Source organism: Pan troglodytes, chromosome 2 (assembly GCF_028858775.2).
Source record: "Pan troglodytes isolate AG18354 chromosome 2, NHGRI_mPanTro3-v2.0_pri, whole genome shotgun sequence".
Lineage (NCBI taxonomy): Eukaryota > Metazoa > Chordata > Mammalia > Primates > Hominidae > Pan > Pan troglodytes.
In genome coordinates this window covers 133,100,400-133,127,913 of record NC_086015.1, presented here as the reverse complement: position 1 = coordinate 133,127,913, position 27,514 = coordinate 133,100,400, and the positions used below count along the sequence as shown (strand labels likewise).

Here is a 27,514-nt window from a genome sequence, read left to right as displayed (position 1 = left end):
CCTGAATAGCTGGGACCACAGGTGCCTGTCACCATTCCTGCAAATTTTTACAATTTTTTGTAGAAATGGGGCCTCACCATGTTGCCCGGACTGATCTCAAACTCCTGGGGTCAAATAATCCTCCCATGTTGGTCTCCCAAAGTGCTGGGATTACAGGCATGAGTCAACACACCTGGCCCATTTTAACCTTATTGATTGATTGATTGTCTCGCTCTGTCACCCAGGGTAGAGTGCAGTGGTGCGATCTCAGCTCACTGCAACCTCCGCCTCCCGGGTTCAAGCGATTCTCCTGCCTCAGCCTCCCAAGTAGCTGGGATTACAGGCATGTGCCACCATACCTGGCTAATTTTGTGTGTGTGTGTGTGTGTGTGTGTGTGTGTGTGTGTTTTTAGTAGAGGCAGGGTTTCACCACGTTGGCCAGGCTGGTCTCGAACTCCTGACCTCAGGTGATCTGCCCACTTTGGCCTCCCAAAGTGCTGGGATTACAGGCATAAACCACCACGCCTGGCTGATTTTAACCATTTTTAAGTGTGGTGTTCAGTAATGTTAAATACATTCATAATGTTGTGCAACCATCACTATCATCCATCTCCATTACTCCTTTCATCTTGCAAACTGAAAGTCTTTTAAACACTAACTCCCCAGACCCCCTCCTCTGGCCTCTGGAAGCCACTATTCTACTGTCTTTGAATTTGACTACCCTAGGTACCTCATATAAGTGGAATCATACAGTACTTGTCTTTTTGTGACTGTCTCTTGTCACTTAATATAATGTCCTGAAGGTTCATCCATGTTGTAGTATTTTTCAGAATGTTCTTTCTTTTTAAGACTGCATAGTATTCCATTGTATATGATATACCACATTTTGCTTATCTATGCATCTGTTCATGGACATATGACACTTGAGTTGCTTCCACTTTTTGGCTATCATGAATAATGCTGCTGTGAACATGACTGTACAGATATCTCTTACAGACCACACTTTAAATCTTTTTTGCTATAAACCCAGAAGTGGAATTTTGGATCATATGGTAATTCTATTTTCATTTTTTTAGGACTTCCATACTGTTTTCCCCAGTGGCTGTAGCATCGTACATTCCTATCAGCAGTGCACAAGGGTTACACTTTCTCCATATCCTTGCCAGCACTTGTTGTTTTCTGTTTTTTTTTTTTAATCATAGCTATCCCTAATGGGTATGAGTGGTATCTGATTGTAGTTTTGATTTGCATTTCCCTAATTATTTGTGATATTGAGCATCTTTTTATGTGTTTATCAGCCATTCATGTATCTCCTTCGTAGAAATATCCTTTGCCCATTTTTATCAGGTTGTTTTTGTTTTGAGTTTTAAGAGTTCTCTGTATATTCTGGATGATAGATGATCTGTAAATATTTTGTCTCGTTCCATATTCCTCTGGCTCCTTTTAAGATTTTTCTTTATGTCTGGTTTCAAGGAATTTGATTTTGTTGTGCCCTGGTGGAGTATAAGCTTTCTTTTGAGTTTTTTGCTCTTGTTGTTAAGCTTTTTGAGTTTGTGGGTTTATACTTTTCATCAGATTTGGAACATCTTTGGCTATTATTTCTCCAAATAGTCACACATCGCTCCTCGGATTCCAGTTACATATATATTATTAGGTTCTTGAAGTTGTCCCATACCTTACTGATGCTCTGCTCTTTCTCTTTGGTCTTATATTTTGGGTTTCATTTTGGATAGTTTTTATTTCTGTGTCTTTACATTCACTCGTCTTTCCTTCTGCTGTGTCTTGACTGCTGCTAGTTCCATCCCATATATTTCATTTTATATATTCTATAATTTGTGATTTGATAGAAATGCAGTGATGTAGCAGGTATCAATAAATACTGCCTTAATTTGTTGCGAAAATATAACAGATTTCTTGTTCTGTATGTTAGCTAAAAAGGTATGCAAACCACCCTGTATGTCATATTAACATTTATGTCCCTTTGTTTTCATGTTAACTTTTAGTTTCTCTGCCAAAACCTACATATGTTTTTTTTATATGATTATTCTACATTTTCTGCTGAGAGTGGACATCTGCATTAGTAGTTCTATGATATTTGTTTTATAAGTTGCCAGAATGGTTGCTCTGTTTGGCAGACTGCAGACAAATATTTATCTAGGATTCGTTGCGTGATATGACCATGATTTTGCTACACAAAACTTGAAATAGATTTTAATATTTTCTTTACTATTATCAGAGAGAGAGCTGGATTACCTGCAAAAGTGTACTTTTGCTTATTGCTGTCATTGATAACTCAGTGCCAGCTGGGCGTGGTCACTGGTATTACCTCCATGTGATCACTTTTTGTTCACTAATGTTAATTTAAAAAATTTTAGGCTGGGCGCAGGTGGCTCACGCCTGTAATCCCAGCACTTTGGGAGGCCGAGGCAGGGGGATCATGAGGTCAGGAGATCAAGACCAGCCTGGCCAACATGGTGAAACCCAGTCTCTACTAAAAATACAAAAATTAGCCTGGCATGGTGGTAAGCGCCTGTTATCCCAGCTACATGGGAGGATGAGGCAGGAGAATCGCTTGAACCTGGGAGGTGGAGGTTGCAGTGAGCCAAGATTGCACCATTGCACTCCAGCCTGGGCAACAAGAGCAAAACTCTGTCTCAAAAAAAAAGAAAAAAAAGAAAAAAAATTTGCAGCCTGAGAACTGATATACTTCAGACCAGAAGTATTTCAGATTTTTTTTAGATTTTGGAATATTTGTATTATACTTATCAGTTGAGCATCCATAGTTGGAAAGTCTGAACTCTGAAATGCTCCAATGAGTGTGTCTTTTGAGCATCATGTTGGGACTCAAAAGTTTTCAGATTTTGGGGCATTTTGGGTTTTGGCCTTTCAAAGTTGGGATGCTCAGCCTGTCATTGCTTGTCAGACAGTCATTTGCATTCAGTAGTTCTTTCTCCTTTTCTTGCTTCTCTGTCCCAGCAGGTATTAATCTCTGGAGAAGACACATCCACAGTTAGCACTTTCTTCAGATGCTGACGCTCAGTGAACAGTTGCCTTTGGTCACAAGATTTAGAAGACACAGTGTCCATCCTCCCAGATTGGATCTCTTTTTCATATGGATCTTCTGTTTCTATGTCTTTTTAAAAAATAACTTTTTGGGAAACCTTTTGGATTACAACTGTTCATCCTCACCTATGCAAAGAAAGGGAAGCTATTGCTGGGATTTTGAGGAGGTATGTCGTTTTTTCTTCTACTGCAAAATCACATCACCCAGGCACTCAGAACAGTATAAAATAATTATACTTTCCTCTCTATAACTCAGTTCTCATTCATTTACTTGTTCCACCTTCCTTTCTCCCATTTTCTCTTTTTTTCTAGCATCTGTAGCTCAACAAGAACTTTCTTAATGTATATAATGAAACAGCTCATTTCCTACATTCTTCCTGAATGTTATTAGACACGGGATTAGACTTACAAGTAACGGGGAGCAGCTTGAATTTTTTTCTTTTAAATTAAATTTTTATTTTTTATAATAGAGACAGAGTCTTGCTGTATTGCCCAGGCTGGTCTCAAACTCCTGGGCTCAAGTGATCCCCCACCTCAGCTTCCCAAAGTGCTGGGATTACAGGTGTGAGCCACTGTGCCCAGCTGTAGCTTGCATTCTTATTTCTCAAATTGAAATTGTGACTTGGGTAAACTGAATTTGTTCTCATTCTGCATAGACACTGGATGGTTTAGGAAAGCTTAGTAACCTTAGCATAATATTATGGCTGTATGATTTCATAGTCTGGTTCAGTTTCATTGGCAAGAGGAGGTGTGATATTGTAGAGTTTTGAACTAAAAATTGAGACTTCAGTCCCAGGTTTGACATTATTACTTCCATGCTTTGAGAGTTAAAGTATGTTTGTTTTCTCACCTTTAAAAAGGGCTTATCATTACTTGCTTTACACAGCTCTTGGGGTTATTGAGAATCAGATAAGAAAATTTGCATGAAAGATTTTTATCAATGTAAAGGATTGTTATTGCGTTGTAGACAGTTATAGGTATATCTGTTGTTTTCACTCAAAGACTCAATTTTTCTTTCTGAAACCTTTTTTTTTTAAGACAACGTCTTGTTCTGTTGCCCAGGCTGGAGTGCAAGGGTGCAGTCGTAGCTCACAGCAATCTCACATTCCTGGGCACAAACAGTCCCCTGCATCAGTGTCTCAAGTAGCTGGGACTGCAGGCATATGCCACTGTGATCAGCTAATATTTTTATTTTTTGTAGAGATGAGGGTCTCGCTATGTTGCCCATGCTGGTCTCGAACTCTTGGGCTCAAGTGATCCTTCCACCTCGGCCTCCCAAAATCCAGGGATTACAGGCATGAGCCACCATCCCTGGCCTGAAATAAATAAATAATGCATAAATGTCATTTTTAAATTTATGATGACAAATTCTAAAGAGAAAAGTAAAAGGAAAGCAGGAATAGAATGTATTGAGGGGAAGGGGTTGAGTGTTCACAGATGGCTTCATACAGAAGGTGACATTTGAGTAAGGGCTTGAAAGAAGTGAAGGAGTGAGCCATACACATATATGAGAAGAGCATTCTAGGCATAGTGAATCACAGTGTACATGTCCTGAGACAGAAGCTTGCCTGAGGAATGGTGAGGGTGGGTCCTTATTTTGTGGTGCTTTATGGAAGTGCTTTTCAAACTTCAATGTGCACATGAATTACCTTGAGGGTTCCTATTAAAATTTAGACTCTAATTTCATAGGTCTAGGGTAGGGCCTAATTCTAATAAGCTCCCAGGTGCTGCTGCTGCTGCTGGTCTTTGTAGGACTTCAGCATTTACACTGAGCAAAATAGGAAGTCTTTGGAGCGTTTGGGCAGGGTGACATGATCTGATTTATATTTTGACATTTTCATTTCTTTGGCTGCTGAGTAGATAGTGGTGGATTGGGCAAGGACAAAAGCAGAAATACTAGTTTGGAGCCTATTACTGTAATCAAGGTGAGAGAAAATGTGGTTTGTGCTAGAGAGTAGCAGTGACTGTGGTAACACATGATCTGATTCTGGATATATTTTTCAAGTAGAGTCAGCAGGTTTTGCTGATAGATTGGATATGTGCTGTGAAAGAAAGGAAAGAGTTAAGGTTTTTGTATTGAGTTTCTGGAAGAATGCAGTTGTCATTTATTGAGATGGAGAAGACTGAAAGAAAGAAGAACAAGTTTGCAGGAGAAGTAACAGAAGCTCAGTTTTAGACATAAATTAAACATGCCTATTAAGACTTAGAGATGTTGGCCAGGCGCAGTGGCTCACGCCTGTAATCCCAGTGCTTTGGGAGGCCGAGGCGGGCAGATCACCTGAGGTCAGGAGTTCAAGACCAGCCTGGCGAATGCCGTGAAACCCCGTCTCTACTAAAAAACAAAAGTAAAAAATTACCTAGGCATGGTGGTAGGCGCCTGTAATCCCAGCTACTTGGGAGGCTGAGGCAGGAGAATCACTTGAACTTGGGAGGTAGAGGTTGCAGTGAGCCGAGATTGCGCCATTGCACTCCAGCCCGGGCTAAAAGAGCGAAACTCTGTCTCAAAAAAAAAATAAAAATAAAAATAAAAACATTAAAAAAAAAGCTGGGCACGGTGGCTCACGCCTGTAATCCCAGCACTTTGGGAGGCCGAGGCGGGTGGATCATGAGATCAGGAGATCAAGATCACCCTGGCTAACATGGTGAAACCGCATGTCTATTAAAAATACAAAAAATTAGTTGTGCGTGGTGGCACATGCCTGTATTTCCAGCTACTTGGGAGGCTGAGGCAGGAGAATTGCTTGAACCTGGGAGGTGGAGGTTGCAGTGAGCCAAGATTGCACCACTGCACTCCAGCCTGGGTCATAGAGTGAGACTCTCTGTCTCAAAAAAAAAAAAAAAAAGACTTAGGGATGTTGAGTAAACAGTTGGGTTTATGAATCTGGAATTCAGGAGAGAAGGATCTGCTGGACATATACCTCTGGGTATTGTTAAAATAGATTATATTTAAATCCAGAAAGCTGGATGAGATCTCCAATTAAGTGAGTAGAGATGGAAGTAAGAAGCAGTTGAAGAACTTAATTTCCAGAGTTTAGAGTTGGGGAAGATGAGAAGGAAACATCAAGGAAAACTTAGTAGCAGTGGCTGGAGAGTTAAGATGAAAACTAGGTTAGAGGGTATCCTGGAGTCTAATGAGGAAAGTGTTTCAAGGAATAGGGAGTGATCAACTGTGTCAAATACTACAATTGAGATGAGGGCTGAGAATTAACTATTTGATTTAACAATGTGGCAGTTATTGGTAACCTTGATAAAGGGTAGTTTTAGTGGAGCAGTTGGAGGTTAAAGACTGATTGGAGATGTTGTCTTTCCAAATGCAAAACATTTCCTAAACCCTGATGAGACTGGGTATTCAGATAAAAATCTGTAACTCTGGGTAGATGTTCTTGGCAGGAGAAGATTTAAGATATGTAAGTAATATTATTAACAACTGTCTTTATTAATTATTCATTTAAAGTAATATTGGAAAATTTACTTTGAGGAGATCTTCAGGGTTTATTTATTTATTTATTTATTTTGAGATGGAGTCTCGCTCTGTTGTCCAGGCTGGAGTGCAGTGGCACGATCTCGGCTCACTGCAAGCTCCGCCTCCCAGTTTCACACGATTCTCCTGCCTCAGCCTCCCGAGTAGCTGGGACTACAGGCGCCTGCCACCATGCTTGGCTAATTTTCTTTTGTATTTTTAGTAGAGACGGAGTTTCACCATGTTAGCCAGGATGGTCTCGATCTCTTGACCTTGTGATCCTCCCGCCTCAGCCTCCCAAAGTGCTGGGATTACAGGCGTGAGCCACCGCGCCCAGCCCTTCAGGGTTTATTTTTTTTAATTTTATTTATTTATTTTTCTGTAGAGATGTCTGCATATGTTGCCCAGGCTGGTCTCAAACTCTTGGCTTCAAGCAATCCTCCTGCCTCAGCCTTCTAAAATGCTGAGATTATAGGCATGAGCCACTGAACCTGGCTCCTTTATTTTTGATTCATGTCTTCAGGATTTTAAAAATTGTCCTTAGCAATTATTATGAAAAAGAAAAAATGTAAGGATTGGCTAGGAGCTAATTGGCTGTCAGCTACTCTTCTTTCTTAGGTTATAGGGCTGAAAGGCACTTTAAATATAGTCTTTGTTCTGTCAGTGGGGCTTGTGAGAACCTCTTCACACTTATATTTATTCTTTTTTTTGAGCCAGGCATTAAACCTGGGTTCAAATCACTAGTGCTTACTTAAATCATTGTAAAGCAGTTAGCAGGTTGTGTTCAACATAGCAATTATCAAAAGAATGAATGTATAACTTTAAGGACCAATGATATTTTAAACTTTTTTTTTTTTTTTTGAGATGAAATCTTGCTCTTGTTCCCCAGGCTGGAGTGCAGTGGTGTGATCTCGGCTCACTGCAACCCCGTCTCCCAGGTTCAAGCAATTCTCCTGCCTCAGCCTCCCAGGTAGCTGGGATTACAGGCATGTGCCATCACACCCAGCTAGTTTTTTGTATTTTTAATAGAGACGGGGTTTCTCCGTGTTGGTCAGGCTGGTTTTGAACTCCCAATCTCAGGTGATCCGCCCGCCTCGGCCTCCCAAAGTGCTGGGATTACAGGCGTGAGCCACGGCACCGGCCCTATTTTATTATTCTTTGGTAAAAGTATCCAGTCTATGTAGCATACTCAGCCAGATGAGCTTATGTAAATAACCAAAGTGGGTGGGTGTGGTTAGACATAACTTATTCTTGGCTTTTATGGAAGACCTCTTTTTCTTCATTTATTTAAAAAAAAAATGTATTGATTACTTTCATATTTGTTGGCCCTGTTGTAGGTGTTGGAGATACAGTGGATAAAAGTTTCTACCCTAATGGAGTTTATGTTTTAGTGGAAATGAAGTAACAGATTGGGGCCAAGACTTGTTAGTGGTCTCACACTGGTATGAGTAATCTTTTTTGGGTGTGTTTGTGTTTGTTTTTTTTTTTTTTTTTTTTTTTGAGACGGAGTCCTGCTCTGTCCCCTAGGCTGAAGTGCAGTGGTGCGATCTCGGCTGACTGCAACCTCTGCCTCCAGGGTTCAAGCGATTCTCCTGCCTCAGCTGCCGAGTAGCTGGGATTACAGGCGCCGGCTACCTCACCCAGCTAATTCTTTTTCGTATTTTTAGTAGAGACAGGGTTTCGCCATGTTGGCCAGGCTGGTTTCAAACTCCTGACTTTAGGTGATCACCTGCCTCAGCCTCCCACAGTGCTGGGATTACAGGTGTGAGCCACCGCACCTGGCCATTTTTTTTTTTTTTTTAAATAGCAATGGAATCTTGCTGTATTGCTCAGGCTAGATGAACTACTGGGCTCAAGTGATCCGCCTACCTTAGATCCTGAGTAGCTGCGACTACAGATGTGCCACCATGCCTGCTTCTGGTATTGGTCATCTTAATGCAGTGTGGGCATATGGAAAACCCAGAGAAGGTTGTTATGAGCTGATTTTCCTTTCCGACAACTTAAGACAGTACTCAAATATTGTGGAGAATAAGGAAAACAGAGTTAAGTAATTATCTGACAGACTTTGATTATGAAGAGAAAGGTTCAAATATATAAAGTTTATTTTCTACTTTTCATTTTATTTTATTTGTTTTTTTAGAGATAGGCTCTTGCTCTTGCTCAGCTGGAGTGCAGTGGTGCAATCATAGCTCACTGCAACTTCAAACTGCTGGGCTCAAGCCATCCTCCCACCTCACCCTCCCAAGTAGCTAGGACTACAGGTGTGCGCCACCATACCCAGCTAATTTTTGTATTTTTTGTAGAGATGGGGTCTTGCTATGTTGCCCAGGCTGGTCTTGAACTCCTAGTCTCAAGCAGTCATTCCACCTCAGCCTTGCAAAGTGTTGGGATTATGGACATGAGCCACTGCACCTGCCCTGTATGTTTTATTTATTTAATTTGTTTTTTGCAGAGATAGGGTGTTGCTATGTAGACAACGCTGATCTTGAACTCCTGGGCTTAAGCAGTCCTCCCACCTCAGCCTCTAAAAGTGCTGGGATTACAGGTGTGAACCACTGTGCTCAGTTCTAGCCGCTATTTTTTAGATTCTTAGATGCCGTAAGTGGCAGCTTGTGGAATTGATTCCATAGTAAATTGAGTCAGAAGACATTTGAGAATCTATTATAGGCAAGGCATTATGCCAGGTGCTGGTAGGCAAACAATAATTTTTAGGTACTTTGTAGAAATAACAGCTTTGAGTCACTTTGAGAATTCTCTTATGTGTAATATGAGTCTAAAAGAAGTTTTTAACATTTTTATTTCAAACTCATTTTGAATAGGAATATGCAGATGTTGAAACCATAGAAATGAAAGTCTCACTTTAATCCCTGATTCCTGGTCCTTACTTCTCCTCCTTAGTAACAACCATTTTTACCTCTTTTTGTGTCTCCTTCCAGATATTTTATGTACATATATGTGTATATATGTACATATATATTTATATTACCTTTAAAAAACTCAAATAGAGGTCTACTGTTCAAACAGTTCTATACCTTGCTTTTTTCCCTCATACAATATAGTTTGAACATCCCAAATTTGAAAATCCAAAATCTGAAATCTTTTGGGTACCAACATAACACTCAAAGAAATGCTGCTTGGATTTGGGATGCTTGCCTGGTATGTATAATGCAAATATTTCAAAATGTGAAAAAATCTGAAATCTAAAACACTTCTGGTTCCAAGCATTTTGGACCAGGGATTAACCGTATGCTACTTATAGCCCATGTCATTAAAAAACAGTATTTTTAAACTTATTATTTTTATTTTTTAGAGACATGGTGTCACTCTGTCACCTATGCTGGTGTGTAGTGGTGCGTGTGATCGTAGCTAACTGCAGCCTTGACCTCCTGGGCTCAAGGGATCCTCTTGCCTTAGCCTCCCGACTAGCTGGGACTACAGGCGTGCACCACCACGCCTGGGTAGTTTAAAAAATTTTTCGAGACAGGGTCTTGCTATGTTGCCCAGGTTGATCTCAGACTCCTGGCCTTAAGCAATCCTCCCATTTCCACCTCCCAAAGTGCTGGGATTATGAGTGTGAGTCACCACACCTGGCCAACTTGTGTCAGTTTTTTTTTTTTTTTTTTCAGCTGCATAGTGTTTCATGTTATGTATTTCCTGTGATTTTTTTTCTTTTGGGTTTTTCATATGTCCACACTGCATTAAGACAACCAGTGTTAGTCTTGAGACCACTAACAAGTCTTATCCCCAATCTGTGTCATTTCCACTAGAATTAAAGCTCCATTAATTTCCAAGGATAGGCTGGGCGCGGTGGCTCATGCCTGTTATCCCAGCACTTTGGGAGACTGAGGTGGATGGATCACCTGAGATCAGGAGTTTGAGACCAGCCTGGCCAACATGGCAAAACCCCATCTCTACTAAAAATACAAAAACTAGCCAAGCGTGGTGGTGGGTGCCTGTAATCCCAGCTGCTCGGGAGGCTTGAACCCGGGAAGTGGAGGTTGCAGTGAGCCGAGGTTGTGCCACTGCACTCCTGCCTGGGCAACAGAGCAAGACTCTGGATCTCAAAAAAAAAAAAAAAAAAATTCCATGCGTAGACAAAATATATATCATTAGGATACATTCAATTGTAAATAATGGAAGTAATAATTTAAAAAACCCCAGGAAATCTAATAGTGACTTAAGCTGTAAAAATATTTTATTGTCTTATATAAACAGAAGCAACGAGATAGGTAATTCAGCACTAGTTTGGTAGCTCAGCAATATTTAGGACCCACATTTTCCCCCTCACCTTTATTTTCCTCATTATGTTGGCTTTTCAGCCTCCCTGTGTCACCTTTTGGTTGCATCATGGCTGCCTCATCTCCAACCAGCACAACCAACTGCATTCAAAAACAGGATATGGAGGGCAAAACATTTTTTTACTGGGAAGATGCTGTCATTTTACATGGGAAGGAAAGAAATTCCCAGAAGTCTCCTAAACAGTGCTTCGTGAACTTTAGTGTGCATAGAATTACATGGGGAGCTTGTTAAAATACAATTCATATTGCATATTTGTGGGATATACTTCCAGAGATTCTGAAATGCGTAGGTTTGGAGTAGGGCCTGAGAATTTGTATATCTATTAAGCTCCCATGTAATGCTGATGCTGTGGGGTCAGCAGACCATGCTTTTGAGTGCACTTCCTGTGTAATGTCTCATTACATTTCACTGGGATTTATAGTGCTGCCCCTCACTCCAAGTGTGTCTAGGAAAGAGAATATGATAGCCATATTGCCTGAAACCAGTCATTACTATCTTGAACAAAATGTGAATTCTGGTTAATGAGGAAGAAGGGAGAAATGGCTGTTGGAATAACAACTGTGGCTAGCACTTTTGCTGTTACAAATAATGCTGCGTGAGTACTGGTGCTCTGAAGAAAAGGTAGGTATAATTAAATTTTTAACAGATATTTTCAAAATTTTCTCTAAAGACCTTAGTTGGAATTATTTTACAATCAGCAGTCGATGAGAGTGCTTGTTTCTCCATTATCTTTACAACTTAGATGTGTTATCAAACATTTTGGTCTTTGCCAATCTGATAGGTAAAAAAAATGGTATCACTTCGTAGATTCATTTGCATTGCTCCCATGCATGAGGTTGAAGAACTTTTCATCTATATGAAAATCATGTATCTTTTTTTGTGAGCTGGCTGTCCATGTTAGACTTTGATTCTTTTTTCATTGATTACACATTTTTTATTTTTTCAAATTTTAATTCCTGTTTAACAACATCCTAACAGTTTTTTTTCTTATGAATTTGTAGGAGCCGTTTATGTAATGGAATTAGCTTATTGTAATATGTGTTGCAAATTTATTTTCCCAGTTTGTTAGTCATTTGACTTGGTTTGCTTATTTTGATGTAGAGCTTAGTTGTGGTTACACGGGATTGTAAATTCTGTTGCTAAGTTGTGTGGATCGAGATCTCGAATAATGGTATAAGCATGCTTACCAAAAAATTTATAAATGATACTAAAACTGGGAGGTTTATCTAATATGTTGCATCAAAGAAAATCAAGATGATTTAAGTACGTATGAGGTATGAAAGTGTCAAGGTGGGTGTAATAGAAATGTAAGATCCTATTCTTTTTTTTTTTTTTTTTTGAGACAGCGTCTCACTCTGTTGCCTAGGCCCAGGCTGGAGTGCGGTGGCCATGATCTCTGCTCACTGCAACCTCCACTTCCTGGGTTCAAGCAATTCTCCTGCCTCACCCTCCCAAGTAACTGGGATTACAGGCGCATGCCACCACAACTGGCTAATTTTTGCATTTTTGGTAGAGATGGGGTTTTACTATGTTGGCAAGGCTGGTCTCAAACTCCTGACCTCAGGCTCTCCACCTGTCTCAGCTTTCCAAAGTGCTGGGATTACAGGTGTGAGCCACCGCACCCAGGCAAGATCCTACTCTTAAACAGAAATTATCTGGCTCAAAAGTTTTGTTTTCATTTGATGAGTCCCATAATCTAAGGTAAGTTGTATGATTTGGCTGTTAAAAAAAAAGCTAACATTGGTGAACACTTACAGAGGTACAGTGCTAGATTAAAAGAAGTAATAGTCCCTTTGTTCTTGGACTGTCAGATTATATCTATGTTGTATCCATTCTTGGATGTTACATTTTAAAAGGACGGGGATAATCTAAATTTTCTAGATGAATGAGACCAGAATAGTGAGAGCTTTAGCTACCATATCTTTTTTTTTTTTTTTTGAGATGGAGTCTCGCTCTGTCGCGCCCCCCCCCCCCGCCACCCGCGGAGTGCAGTGGCACGATCTGGGCTCACTGCAACTTCCGCCTCCTGGGTTCACGCCATTCTCCTGCCTCAGCCTCCTGAGTAGCTGGGACTACAGGCGCCAGCCACCACGCCTGGCTAATTTTTTGTATTTTTAGTGGAGATGGGGTTTCACCATGTTAGCCAGGATGATCTCGATCTCCTGACCTCATGATCCGCCCGCCTCGGCCTCCCAAAGTGCTAGGATTACAGGCGTGAGCTTCCACGCTGTCCAGCCTCATTAGCCACCATATCTAATGAAAAACAATTGAAGAATTAGGATTTTGGTACTGAAGATAATACTTGGAAATGTAACTATCCAAATATATTGAGAAGTTGTAAGATTTCCTGATTTCTAGTGACCTCTTTCCTCATTGCTGATATTGGTACTGAAGAGAAAGTAGTGTCTTGATGACTTTAGTTTCTTATTAACTGGAGGAGAAAAAAATGAAATGTCAGTCAGTCAGCAAGAGTATAATGCTGAAAAAGGCAGTTCTTAAAAAAATGTGGAGACAAGTAGAATACTAGATAGGTACATGTGATTTCTTTATATTTTATTTTTATTATTTGAGAGAATTTTTCAAGACTAGTCTTTCAAGAACATATTTTGAGGATGCTGTCCTCAAGGATTGTTAAAGTTTATAATTTTACACTACATGATAAAAAGTAAAGGTTGCCGTAATGTAGAAGTTGGCAGGGATTTATGTGTTAAAACTAGCTTTAACTCTGCTACTTGCTGTGTATAGTGGGACATTTATGAGATTTAATTGTCTCTTCTGCTGTTGAGGACAGTATCTGCGTCTCAGAGTTTTGTACACTGCAAATAATTTATGCTGAGCTTAATGCCTGGCATGTAGATGGCATAAAATTAATGCCAGTTATTTTTAGTGGCAACTGTTCTTGACAGCATTGCTTACATTTTTGGGTTTTCTATTTGTACATGTGCATCAAGGTAAGTTGGGAGGTTATATCAACAAATACATTTGTATCATCAAGCTTTACAAATATATCCCAAGAATTACTACCTATGGGGGTTTTTCCATACCACACCTAATTCACCAATTCTTCAGTTCTATGACACTGAGTGTTCAACAATTCCATTCAATTCTGACACTGTCTACCTGGAGTTAGTGTCAGATCTCAAGTTAAAGGGCTCAGTCCCAAAAGACTGCTGCTGCTTGAGATGCTAGTCACAAGTCTTGGGCCACCCACACTTCTGTCTGGCTTGGCTGCAAATTCAGGGGTTCTTGTGACCCCTTCCTCAGGTTCGTTAATTCACTGGAAAGACTCATAGAACTCAGGAAAACACTTATGTTTATCAATTTATTATAAAGGGTACAACTCAGGAACAGCTAAATGAAATAAATACATAGGGCAAGCTATGGGGGAGGGGTGTGAGGCTTTCATGTCCTCTCTGGGCACAAAACCCTCCCAGCACCTCCATGTATTCACTACCTGGGAATCTTTCCAAACCCCATCATTTAGTCAGTCCCCAGTTCCTCTCTCTTCCCCAAAGGTTGAGGAGTGGAGGACTAAAAGTTCCAATACTCTAATCGCTTGGTTGGTTCCCGTGGCAACCAGCCCTATCCTGAAGCTATCTAGAGGCCCACCAAGAGTCACCTAATTAGTATAAACTCAGGTGTGGTTGAAAGGAATACATTATGAATAACAAAAAGCACTTTTGTTATTGAGGAAAACCTAAGGGTTTTAGGAGCTCTGCCAGGAATCAAGGACAAAGACCAAATATGTATGTTTCTTATAGCACACTACTATACATAAAACTAGATTTTGTTTTTAGAACAGAGGGCTGGGTTTCAGAATATCAGTATTGAATTCCTTAGGTCATTGATATATTTCTTTCTGTAGCCATAGGGTCACCAGTTTGATTATTGGTAATGTCAGTAACATTTGTTTTGAGATCCTTTGATGAAAGGTTCCATTGAAACAGCTAGGCTGGGTGCAGTGGCTCACGCCTGTAATCCTAGCACTTTGGAAGGCCAAGGTGGGTGGATCACTTGAGGTCAGGAGTCCGAGACCAGCCTGGCCAACATGGTGAAACCCCGTCGCTACTAAAAATACAAAAATTAGCTGGGGATGATGGTGTGCACCTGTGATCCCAGCTCCTTGGGAGACTAAGGCAGGAGAATCGCTTGAACCCAGGAGGTGGAGGTTGCAATGAGCCAAGATTGCGCCACTGCACTCAAGCCTGGGCAACAGAGCAAGACTCTATCTCAAAAAAGAAAAGAAAAGAAAAGAAACAGCTAAATGCCATATTCCTGAGGAGTCTTTATCAAATTCCAGTATTGTTTCTTTTTTTGCTTAGACATTTGTCCTCAGATGGCTCTGCATGTGATGTGACAAAAACAGATAATTTTTTTCTGCCAGGAATAATGTTCATTTTTTCCAAACTGTTGGGTCATGAAATTTGGGTAGAAATGCCTTTTGGTGGTCTTAATCTCTTTATTGGTAAACAATAGTATGCGAATTTTCATAGCCAGAAAAGGAAGAGTAAATTGTTTGGAATTCCAAATTCTTTCCTGCTTGTATGGTTTTTTCCCCCCTCTGTTTTAATGTATTTGTTAGAGATGTGGGCGTTGTCTTCTTGTAACACAGGGATTTCCTTAGAATGTGAGCCTTAAATTAATATTTTAAATGTTTTAGAACATCTATGGGAAGTATCTTGATGTACAAGAATGGGTACTAGTCTAACATAGTGCCTAGCAGAGTTCTTGGCACGTATTAGGCACACAATAAATATGTTACTCTTCTAGAAGTTAGAAGCCTCTGTTCTAGCGTTTGTATGCCACAAACTATCTGTGTGACCTAGAGTCTTCATCTGTCGTCATCTTTAGAATCACTTGTCTTGTAGCTCTGACTCAGTGACTCAGTTTATTCTGGTCTTATTTTTTAAAAACTTATTTCTGCTATGGCCTTAAAGTCAGTTTCTTGAAAATAAGCCAATGCAGTCACCAGATAGGATGAACTGGGAAGTGTTGTGAAATAAGCCACCTTCTGTGGCTTCAGTTATTTGCTTGGCTATAATATGTTCTTTCTTTACTCTGGTAGAGTTACATTAGATTTTCTACCCACACCAGGTTAGGACTAGATAATTTTTTAATTTAGAGACAGATTTAAACCTATCACTGAATTAGCATTTATTGAATACTAATGGTATTGTTAAGGAATTTAGATTTGATATGGCACTTCAAGAAGCCAGTGTGGAAAGAGGAAAACAGGAAAACTAGCTATTGAAGGCCATATGGTTTGTATTATGGAAATATAAAGAAGGAAGAGAATAGGTGACTGCTGAAGCGATTACAGGAGGATTTGATCTGTGTTCTCTATTTGTAATGTTGAAGAAGAAGGCTATCATTGCAAGTATGAAAAATAACATGGATGAAAGCATGGAGATACTTGAATCATACATTTGTGTTTCTGTGTTTGTGAGACTAGCCCGCCCTACCCATTTGCTGACCTTTTGGAGACAAGCTTAGTTTTGAATAAGGTCATTTTAAGATATGAAGAGTGGACTTTGAGAGGTAGAATTGAAACAAAGGAAATGAAGAAGTGTTTTTTTTTTTTTTTAACTCATAGGTAGGATGAATTGGACAAGGATGAGACTCGTGTAGGTGAGGACAGTTGGAAGGATCATGATGTCGTAATCTTGGAGTTAGGTGAAACAGGTATCAAAAAATAACTTTTCCTGTCCTATAGTGAGAATAAACATTTATAAAAATATTGTTGATAAAGAATTTGTTTTTCTTTAGTATTTGTTTTTCAAAAGTATTTCATTTGTTTTTCAAAAGTATTTCAAGTTTCAAACAGGAACTTTAAAAAATCTGTAGCATGTGACAAACCATTATTTTGTGATAATTTGCCTGTTTTTAGTGAATAAAACCAGTATATACATTTTGTATCTTTATGGTAAATAATGCCAAATGTATTGAATTTCTTATCTGTCCTGGATCTATGAGCCAAGATTTCTGTCTGTAGCAAATAGTGAAAATATAAAATATGGTCAGGAGTGGTGGCTCACACCTGTAATCCCAGCACTTTGGGAGGCCAAGGTGGGTGGATCACCTGAGGTTGGGAGTTCGAGACCAGCCTGACCAACATGGAAAAACGCTGTCTCTACTAAAAATAAAAAACTAGCCGGGCGTGGTGGCGCATGCCTGTAATCCCAGCTACTCGGGAGGCTGAGGCAGGAGAATTGCTTGAACCCGGGAGGCAGAGGTTGCGGTGAGCTGAGATCGAGCCATTGCACTCCAGCCTGGGCAACAAGAGCGAAACTCTGTCTCAAAAAAAAAAAAAAAAAATATATATATATATAAAATATATATTATGTATATATAATATATATTATGTATATATGTATATAATATATGCATATATTATATATTATGTATATATGTATATATATTATATATGTATAATATATATTTTATATATATGTATGTATGTATATAGCTGTGGGTCTTTGTACACCATTAGGAAACAAATGAGAGATGAAGTCTCTAAAGCATAATGTGTATTTATTTCATAATCGTAAGTTTAGAAATCAGTAGGATAAAGGTCAGATTGGGTGTCAGGGCATCCAGAATAGTGGGTGTATTCCATTTTGATCTGCATATCTTATTCTGTTGTTGATTAAGAGCAGTGAGAGTCCATAAACTATGGTATATGATAGCTGTGATCTCTGATATAAGCTTCATGTAGATGACACTCAAATCTGCACATTCAGCTTGCACTTCCCTACTGCCTGCTGGACATCTGCATTTTGAGATCCCGCTGGTTCCTGAAACCTAGTGTGTCTTCTACCAAAGTCATTGGCATTTTGCAGTGATATTTTTTTGCATTCCCATAAACCTATACCTCCTCTAGTTTTACTTATCTTGAGTAATGGCCCGTCATTCATTTAGCCAACCAGTCTACAAAACTTGGGGTTTTCTTTAATTTCTTTCTTTTTTACTTCTGAAACGTGTCTTCCCTGTTGAACCTTAAGAGTGTTCATTTATTCACTCATTCACTCGTTTATTCTGACATTTATTAAGCATCTATTATGTGCCAGACATTATGCAAGGAATTAAGGATATAGTGGAAAATAAGATCAATTTTCTGCTCTTACAGACCTTATAGTTCAAGCTTTCATCATTTTCTCCCTATCCTCTTTGGGCTATTTTGATAGCCATCCATATTTTTTCTGGTTATAAACATAATACATCCTTATTTTAAGAAGTGCAAGGATGCCAGGAGTGGTGGCTCATGCCTGTAATCCCAGCACTTTGGGAGTCTGAGGCAGGTGGGTCACTTGAGCCCATGAGTTTGAAACCAGCCTGGGCAACATGGCAAAACCCCGTCTCTATAAAAAAAAAAAAAATTGATGTGGTGTCATGTACCTGTACTTCCAGTGGGAGCTGAGGTGGGAAGATCTCTTGAGCCTGGGAGGTGGAGGTTGCAGTGAGCCCGGATTGCGCCTTGCATCACTACAGGGAAAAAAAAATGAATAAGAAGCCTGAGCTTTCTGGAGCAAATCTTACTGTTTGGTAGTGTAAGAGGCTAGTCTGACTTCTTGACCCTCCAGATTAAGATAGATGCTGTTCCTCTGGGCTTCCTCAGCACCCCAGGTTTCCCATCATGGCTCTTACCACTTTGTGGTGTTTCCCTACCTAGACCAAAGTCTCCTGTATCTTTTGTGTTTGTTGGGTCCAATGTAGTGCCTGGACACCTAGTAGGCATTTCAAAGTTTGCCAAATGGATAAATGACTGTATTAATGTTTTTGGTTGCCAAACATATTCTTTAAAACCATTCACCTCTGTTTGCCTTCAGTTTTTATTTACCAAATAACCTTTTGGCATTAAATCAGTTTACCAAGGGGATTTTACTACAGAAAAAAAGAAGGTACTGACCATAACCTAATTGACAGTTAAAATTCTTTTTTGTTTGTTTTGTGAGACAGCATCTGACTCCCATCACCCAGGCTAGAATGCAGGGTGTGATCTCAGCTCTTTGCAGCCTTGATTTCCTGGGCTTAGATGATTCTCCTACAGGCTGATTTTTTTGTATTTTCACTAGAGATGGGGTCTTGCCATGTGGCCCAGGCTAGTCTCGAACCTGGGTTCAAGTGATCTGGCTGCCTCAGCCTCCCAGAGTGCTGGGATTATAGGTATGAGCCACCGTGCCCAGCCAGTAGTTATAATTCTTATAAATTTATTAGAAGACTGATGCTGTGGAACAGATGGGTATGAGAATTTGGATAATATAAACTATTTTTTTCCTGAGTGCAGTTATCACTTTGGATAAGTTACTGTCTAGTTTCTAATTGGGCATAGGTATAAATGTGGTGTGGTGAATAGAAGGCTAGATTCAACTTTGATTTGACTCTGCCACTTGCTAAGCTGTGAGATCTTAGGCAAGTCTCTTAGGATTATTGACTGCTCAGACCTAGTCCAACTTTAAAATTTTATGACTGAAATAAGAGCCATACTTCGTATCAATCTGTTGAGGCCTATGTGGGCTCCCAACCTTCTCTCTACAGACATGTGGACATGTGAAAAAAAGGGAAAATATAGTAAAAAGTATAGTGCCTTAGAACTCTTTTACAGAACTGCACAAGGATGCAAGAGATGGTAGCACTGTGATGGTTTTTAGAGAGAGCATGAACCCAATAACTTCTTTTGCATTCTTTGCATTATTTCACAACTAGTTCTAGATAAAATAATTTTTTCTTTTGAGAACAAGGACATGGCATTTGGGGGCATGTTGGGGATGGGGATGGAGAGGATGTTGATTTGGTTCTTACTTTTTTTTTAGCCTTATTCTTTTTTTTTTTTTTTCTTGAGATAAGAGTCTCGCTCTGTCACCCAGGGTGGAGTACAGTGGCACGATCTTGGCTCACTGCAACCTCCACCTCCCGGGTTCAAGCGATTCTCCTGCCTCAGCCTCCTGAGTAGCTGAGATTACAGGTGCGCGCCACCACGCCCGGCTAATTTTTGTATTTTTAGTAGAGACGGGGTTTCACCATGTTGGTTAGGCTGGTCTTGAACGCCTGACCTCAGGTGATCCGTCTGCCTCGGCCTCCCAAAGTGCTGGGATTACAGGCGTGAGCCACTGCGCCTGGCCTCTCAGGGTGACTTATTGAGTGAGGATTGGTTCTGTTCTTTTTCCCCTTATTCTTTTATTCTGCCCTTTTCCCCTTTTTCTTTTCACCTTCTCAGTAGAATCTCAGGATTCAATCTCTGTGAGGCATGAAGTTTAGATTATAGAACAGAGTTGGGAGACTTGTTTTTCTTCTTGATTTTTGAGGTACCAAGGCAAACTGCTTTACTTCTCCATGCTTGATTCCTTTTATTAAAAGAAAACAAAATCTTATTCTTACATCACATGCTTTGGGATAATGAGGTAATTTGTTGGAACACTTAAAAAATTCATTATTTAAAATTGAGGTATAATTTCCAGCTCTTTTGATCCAGAGATCAAAGATGTATATATAGCTTAATGAATTTTTACGTATGCATACAACAGTGTATGGGTACAGTATAACCAAGAATAAAGTAAAGGTATAGGACATTTTTATCCCCCTAGTAATTCCCTATGTCCCTTTCCAGTCAGTATCTTCTTTTTGAACACTTTGAATGCTTTATTATTCATATGGAGAAGACAATGAAAACGAATCTTGACATCTTTTAGGTTTCACCTGAATTGAATCTTAAATTCTATGATAATAACATCTTAGCTATAGAAAATAAGGTCTTTAGACTTTTAGAAATGGATATGGCAAAATTGTGTTAAAATGCTTTCCTAATAAAATCCTAATCCAAGGTGCAGAGGGACTAGATTTACATTGATAAAGTGACACTGTTGTTTACCAGCATGTGTATATTTTTCCACGTAGACATTTCTGAAAGTTTTTGGGTTGTGAGAAAGTAAATTTATTTGGAAAGTTTATGTAAGTAAGAAAATGGAAATTGTTTGGTCAGATGAGCGATGAGCTTGTTTCAGGTCTTTGAATTCTATTTTTCCTTCTATCTGTGCTGTGTGTGACCCTGTGGATGAGGCCTAACCTCATTTGTTTCCATCTAATATTTATTCAGCACTTATTTTAAAATCTGAAACACTGTGCGTGAATCTTTTCAAAGTTCTGTGGTGCTATTTGAGCTCATCCCTTACTGTAGTTATTTATTATATGTCTTGTTTCCTAATTTGTATATACACCTTTTATTTTAGAAGTTTTGGATTTACAGGAATATTACAGATAGTACAGAGTATCTGTATGTCATGCACCCATTTCTCCTATTAACATTTTGCTTTACAGCTTTTTTGAGATATATTTTATATACCTTAAACTTCATTTTTCTTAGTGTACATTTCAGTGGTTTTTAGTATATTCACAGAGCGGTACAACCATCACCACAACCTAATTCCAAAACATTTTCATCACCCCCAAAAGAAACTCTGTACCCATTGAGCAGTCATTCCACATTTCCACCCCACCTGCTCTATCCCTGCATAACTTCTAATCTATGTTCTTTTCCTAAGGATTTGCCTATTCTGGATGCTTCATATAAATGGAATTATACCATATGTGGTCCTTTGTGACTGGCTTCTTTCACTTAGCATAATTTCAAGATTTATCCATTTTGTTGTAGCATGTATCAGTACTTTGTTCTTTTTTATTGCCAAGTAAGATTCCATCGTATGGAGAATATAGCATGTTTTGTTTATCTTTTCATCAGTTGATGAACGTTTACATTGGTTCCATTTTTTGGCCATTTTGAATAATGCTGTTAGGAACGTTTGTGTACAAGGTTTTGTGTGAACTATACATATATGCCTAGAAATGGAATTGCTAGGAAATATGGTAACTCTTTTATGTTTAACATTTTGAGGAACCGTAAGGCTGTTTTCCAAAAACAAACTGCTTGGGCCATTTTACATTCCCACCAGCAGTGTATGAGGGTTCTAATTTCTACTTCTCTTTAACACTTGTTATACTTTGATTTTAACCACCCTAGTGGGTGTGAAATGGTACCTCATTGTGGTTTTATTTGTATTTCCTTAATGACTAACAAGGTGAGCATCTTTTAATGTGTCTTTTGGCCGTTTGGATATTTTCTTTGGAGAAATGTTTATTTGAATTCTTTCTCTGTTTTTTAATAGGGTTATCTTAATTATATTTAAAGTCTTGTTTTAACAATGAGATTATAAATCACTTGAAAGGTTCTTGCCATAAGTAATAATTCTTTTTTTTTTTTTTTTTTTTTTGAGATGGAGTCTTGCTCTGTCGCCAGGCTGGAGTGCAGTGGTGCGATCTCGGCTCACTGAAACCTCTGCCTCCTAGGTTCGAGCGATTCTCCTGCCTCAGCCTCCCAAGTAGCTGGGACTACAGGTGCACGCCACCACACCCAGCTAATTTTTGTATTTTTAGTAGAGATGGGGTTCCACCATGTTGGCCAGGATGGTCTTGATCTCCTGACCTCATGATCTGCCCACCTCGGCCTCCCAAAGTGCTGGAATTACAGGCGTGAGCCACTGTGCCCGGCCACCGTAAGTAATAATTCTTTAATAATTATTTTGTGTTTCTGCTTACCCTCACTCCCCTTCCAACTTCTCAGAGCACCAAAGGAATATCATGCAGGTCTTAGTCCCATAGTAACCACATTTGTTTTATTTTGTCCCCCTTATGTTAGTTACTTCATGTGAAAACAAAGATGGTTGGAAGAGCATGCTTGTTCAAATCCTGAATAGTCCACACATTCCTAGGTTAGTGGAGTAAATGTTTTATTGTCTTTGGATTGTAAAAATGGCTGGGCATGGTGGCTCACGCCTGTAATCCCAGCACTTTGGAAGGTCAAGGTGGGCAGATCACAAAGTCAGGAATCCGAGACCAGGCTGGCCAACATGGTGAAACGCCATCTCTACTAAAAATACAAGAATTAGCTGGGTGTGGTGGCGGGCACCTGTAATTCCAGCTACTCCGGAGGCTGAGGCAGGAGAATCCTTTGAACCGGGGAGGCAGAGGTTGCAGTGAGCTGAGATCGCACCATTGCACTCCAGCCTGGGTGACAGGGCGAGACTCCATCTCAAAAAAAAAAATAATAATGTGTTTGTTATAGAAAATGCTTAGATAAGTATAATTCAGAAAGTTATAATTTCTCTGATAATTTTCAGTGGTAATCAATGTTAACATTTTGATGTACACTGTAGACTCAGGTGCAAACATACTTATATACACATATTTGTATCTTGATAGTAATGTATGTACTATTACCCGTTTCCCCCCACCGCATCTCCCCCGTACACGTCATAATATATTGTGGACAAATTTCCACTCACGGGCTGGGCGCAGTGGCTCATGCCTGTAATCCCAGCACTTTGGGAGGCTGAGGTGGGAGGATTGCTTGAGCTCAGGAGTTTGAGACCAGCCTGGGCAATAGAGACCTCATCTCTATTAAAAAAAAAAATTCCACTCACTTAATATTTTATTGAGTTCAATTATGACACTGAGGTATGAAACATCTATTTTTATATGTAGGTGGTTCTTAGTAAGGAGTAGTTGATTCCTGAGGGTAGAGGGTGGAAAATATTGAATGCTTTAACATATGTATTTTTAAAGTTTTTGAATATTTGTGTTAGATTAAATAAACTATCAGTAATTATTTTCTTCTTTGCTTTATGTCCTGAAACCCTTGCTTTGGTGCCCAAAACAGGTTTTTTCAGTTATCATTGGCGATTGATAGATCAAAAATTATACAATTACACTGATGTAGTGAGATAAGTTGCCATGTAGCTTCCTAGTCATGGAGGCTGGATTATGGTATGCTAGTGATTAGTGGGAAATTTTTAAGTTTAAACATATATTTATTGAGCACCATGTCAGGCACTATGAAGAGGGAAAAATTAATTGAGCAGAGTCCTAGATATGTTTATTTTTTAGGCAGAGAACAGAAGGGAAGCAGTATCAAATTAGAACAAAAAAGTCAAAAGGTAAATTTCCTAGACCATGAATTCATGTATATACGTGTGTGTGTGTGTGTGTGTGTGTGTGTGTGTGTGTGTGTGTGTGTGTGTTTTGAGACAGGGTTTCTCTCTGTTGCTGAGGCTGGAGTGCAGTGGTGAGATCATGGCTCACTGCAGCCTCGGCTTGCCAGGCTCAAGCAATCCTCCCACCTCAGCCTCCCAAGTACCTGGGACTATAGGGTCATGCCACCATGCCCACCTAATTGTTGTATTCTTCATAGAGATGGGGTCTTGCTATGTTGCCCAGGCTGTTCTCAAACTCCTGGCCTCAAGTGATCCTCCTGCCTCAGCCTCCCAAAACAAAGTGCTGGGATAACGCGTGAGCTATCACACCCAGCCTGAATTCATTTTTTATAGTTTATCTCATACTTAAATCATTTGTTTCTATATTTGCTTCATAGTGACTTACGTGCTTAAATAAGTTTAAGCAATAAAAACCTGTACATATTTAAAAAATGTTTCTATAGTGAAAAGGAATGTGACTTTGAGATACCACCTTTTTCTCCTTGAGTAAGATTTACATGTGGTTATTGGACTAGATTGAGAATTTTGCAATGTTTGTGTCAAAATGAAGGAAATTATACTATGAGCAGTCAAAATCTTGAAAATTTTTAGCTATGGCCTACAAGATTCTTTTTGTTCCTTCATGTTATTTTTCTATTAGTTTACCATATACTATGTTTATATTAATTGCTTCAACAGTTTGAGAAGCAATAACAGAAAACACGTTTTGTAGATAATCTAAGGTAATCACTTATTTAAAATGAAAAGTTATTAAAGCTATCAGAAGAAATCTTAAATTTGACCTATGCCTATGAATAAGAAAGTGTTTTTTCCAACAAATATGTTGGGGACCAAGGGGAAGTCAGGCAAAACATATTCAGGTTTTGTATGTTTTAATCCTTTTATTTTCTCAGCTTCTTGATCTTCCTACATGCTTGCAGATGTTAAATGTGAGGACCCTGAAAAAAATTTTTTTTGATCCTGAGTGCAGAAAACATTTTATAAGAAAAAATAATGGCCATGTGTGGTGGCTCATGCCTGTAATTCCAGCACTTTGGGAGGCTGAGGTGGGTGGATTGCTTGAGCTCACGAGCTTGAGACCAGCCTGGGCAACCTGACAAAACCCTGTCTCTACCAAAAATACAAAAAATTAGCTGGACGTGGTGGCATGCACCTGTGGTTCTAGCTACTCAGGAGGCTGAGGTGGGAGGATGACTAGAGTCCAGGAGGCAGAGGTTGCAGTGAACCGAGATTGTGCCAGTGCACTCCAGCCTGAGTGACAGAGTGACACTGTCTCAAAAAAACCAAAAATGTAAAATGGGAAATTATACTAGAAATGATCCTTAAGGTTCCTGTAATTCTGTGACTGATTCTAATTTTTTTGTGTGTCTCGAAGCTGTTTAGTAGTGTGCTGCGATATGGAGGATGGTGTTCAGAAAGTTGTGTTAGCATTGTAAAACTTCCCTTCATTTAGAGGGACACGTGGTAGAATAGTCAAGAGTGTAAGTTCCAGTTTTTCTGCCTGCTGGCTGTGTGACCTTGAGCATGCCATTTAGGCTCATTTTTCTTATCTGTAAAATGTGAAAAGGATGGTGTTCAGAAAGTTGTGTTAGCATTGTAAAACTTCCCTTCGTTTAGAGGGACACCTGTGGTAGAGTAGTCAAGAGTGTAAGTTCCAGCTTTTCTGCCTGCTGGCTGTGTGACCTTCAGCATGCCATTTAGGGTCATTTTTCTCATCTGTAAAATGTGAAATAACATCAAGTACCTCACAGGATTATTGTGAGGATCAATTGAGATAATGTGTTAACAGTTACTTGGACATGGCTGGGCGCAGTGGCTCACGCCTGTAATCCCAGCACTTTGGGAGGCTGAGGCGGGCGGCTCATGACGTCAGGAGATCGAGACCATCCTGGCTAACAAGGTGAAACCCTGTCTCTACTAAAAAAATACAAAAAATTAGCCAGGCTTAGTGGCGGGTGCCTGTAGTCCCAGCTACTCAGGAGGCTGAGGCAGGAGAATGGTGTGAACCCGGGAGGCGGAGCTTGCAGTGAGCTGAGATCGCACCACTGCACTCCAGCCTGTGTGACAGAGCGAGACTCCGTCTCAAAAAGAAAAAAAAATTAAAAAAAAAAAGTACTTGGACATTACAAAGTACTATACAAATACAAGGTGGCATATAAAAAGAGGTATCTAAATCTATGAAGAATAGTAGTTTCATAGTAGCTTTTCTCTTTAATTATTGATCTTTCTGCTTCCTGTATGTTTTGTTTATAATTAGGCAGTCCGTTGCCACTGGGCAGTATAGATATGTTGTCCAGCCTGCCATCACTGGACTGTAGTTAAGGTGGATGTCTTGTCCAGTCTGCTGCCACTGGGCTGTATGTAAGGAGGTTCTTCTGTCCACCCCACCGCTACTGGACTCTCTTCCCTGTAGGTAAGCCCCTAATAAAATCCCATGTTTTGTCTGGGCGTGGTGGCTCATGCCTGTAATCCCAGCACTTTGGGAGGCTGAGGTGGGTGGATCACTTGAGGTCAGGAGTTCGAGACCAGCCCGACCAACATAGTGAAACCCCCCTCTACTAAAAATACAAAAAAAATTAACCGGGTTTGGTGGTGTATGCCTGTAGTCCCAGCTACTTGGGAGGCTGAGGCAGGGGGATTGCCTGAACCTGGGAGGCAGAGGTTGCAGTGAGCTGAGATCATGCCATTACACCCCAGTGTGGGTGAGGGAGCAAGATTACGTCTCAAAAAAAAAAAATCCCATGTCTCGTTTGCTGGTTCTGGGTCTCTTCTTTGGCCTCTTGAACCTGGTGCCATCCCTATTGAGGTTAATAGGGGTTAGGCACAACATATTTACTCTTCTTTTTAGACTCCCTAAAAGAATTTCTTGACTTAGAGACAGAAGTACCTCATCTACATGTTTTGCTAATTTAGTGAATCAGCTAGTTGAGGAGGAAAGTTAGATAATTTCATTGGAGATTGGACCAGAGTTAAAACTTGAAAGCCCAAGGCCACTTAATCTTTATTGGAGAAATTCATGACGTTGTATAACATTGTTTTATTTTCGCCCCGTCCGGGAGGGAGGTGGGGGGGTCAGCCCCCCGCCCGGCCAGCCGCCCTGTCCGGGAGGTGAGGGGCGCCTCTGCCCGGCCGCCCCTACCGGGAAGTGAGGAGCCCCTCTGCCCAGCCAGCCGCCCCCTCCGGGAGGGAGGTGGGGGGGTCAGCCCCCCGCCGGGCCAGCCGCCCCGTCGGGGAAGTGAGGGGCGCCTCTGCCCGGCCGCCCCTACTGGGAAGTGAGGAGCCGCTCTGCCCGGCCAGCCGCCCTGTCCGGGAGGGAGGTGGGGGGTCAGCCCCCCGCCCGGCCAGCCGCCCCGTCCGGGAGGGAGGTGGGGGGGGTCAGCCCCCCGCCCGGCCAGCCGCCCCGTCCGGGAGGTGAGGGGCGCTTCTGCCCGGCCGCCCCTACTGGGAAGTGAGGGGCTCCTCTGCCCGGCCACCACCCCATCTGGGAGGTGTACTCAACAGCTCATTGAGAACGGGCCATGAAGACAATGGCGGTTTTGTGGAATAGAAAGGGGGGAAAGGTGGGGAAAAGATTGAGAAATCGGATGGTTGCTGTGTCTGTGTAGAAAGAGGTAGACATGGGAGACTTTTCACTTTGTTCTGTACTAAGAAAAATTCTTCTGCCTTGGGATCC

The 27,514-nt window shown here is 40.4% G+C and overlaps 1 protein-coding gene across 41 annotated transcripts in view; it reads left to right on the top strand.

Annotated features, from left to right (window-relative positions):
* Positions 1-27,514, top strand: part of TMCC1 (transmembrane and coiled-coil domain family 1) — a 246,912-nt gene that overhangs the window by 10,264 nt on the left and 209,134 nt on the right. For 19 of the 41 annotated variants that reach the window (XM_063807121.1, XM_063807141.1, XM_063807126.1 and 16 more), the window contains exon 2: positions 2,959-3,209. The exons of 3 other annotated variants lie outside the window; for them this stretch is intronic. Coding sequence is in view for 3 of the 38 variants with exons in the window: in XM_016941891.4 (XP_016797380.1) it covers positions 3,006-3,209 (204 nt within the window). In the remaining 35 variants the exon portion in view is untranslated. Of the gene's footprint in view, positions 1-2,955; positions 3,210-16,394; positions 16,484-22,487; positions 22,561-26,098; positions 26,255-27,514 lie in introns of those variants that run through there. 19 more of the 41 variants (XM_016941892.4, XM_063807150.1, XM_063807122.1 and 16 more) reach the window with 7 other exon arrangements.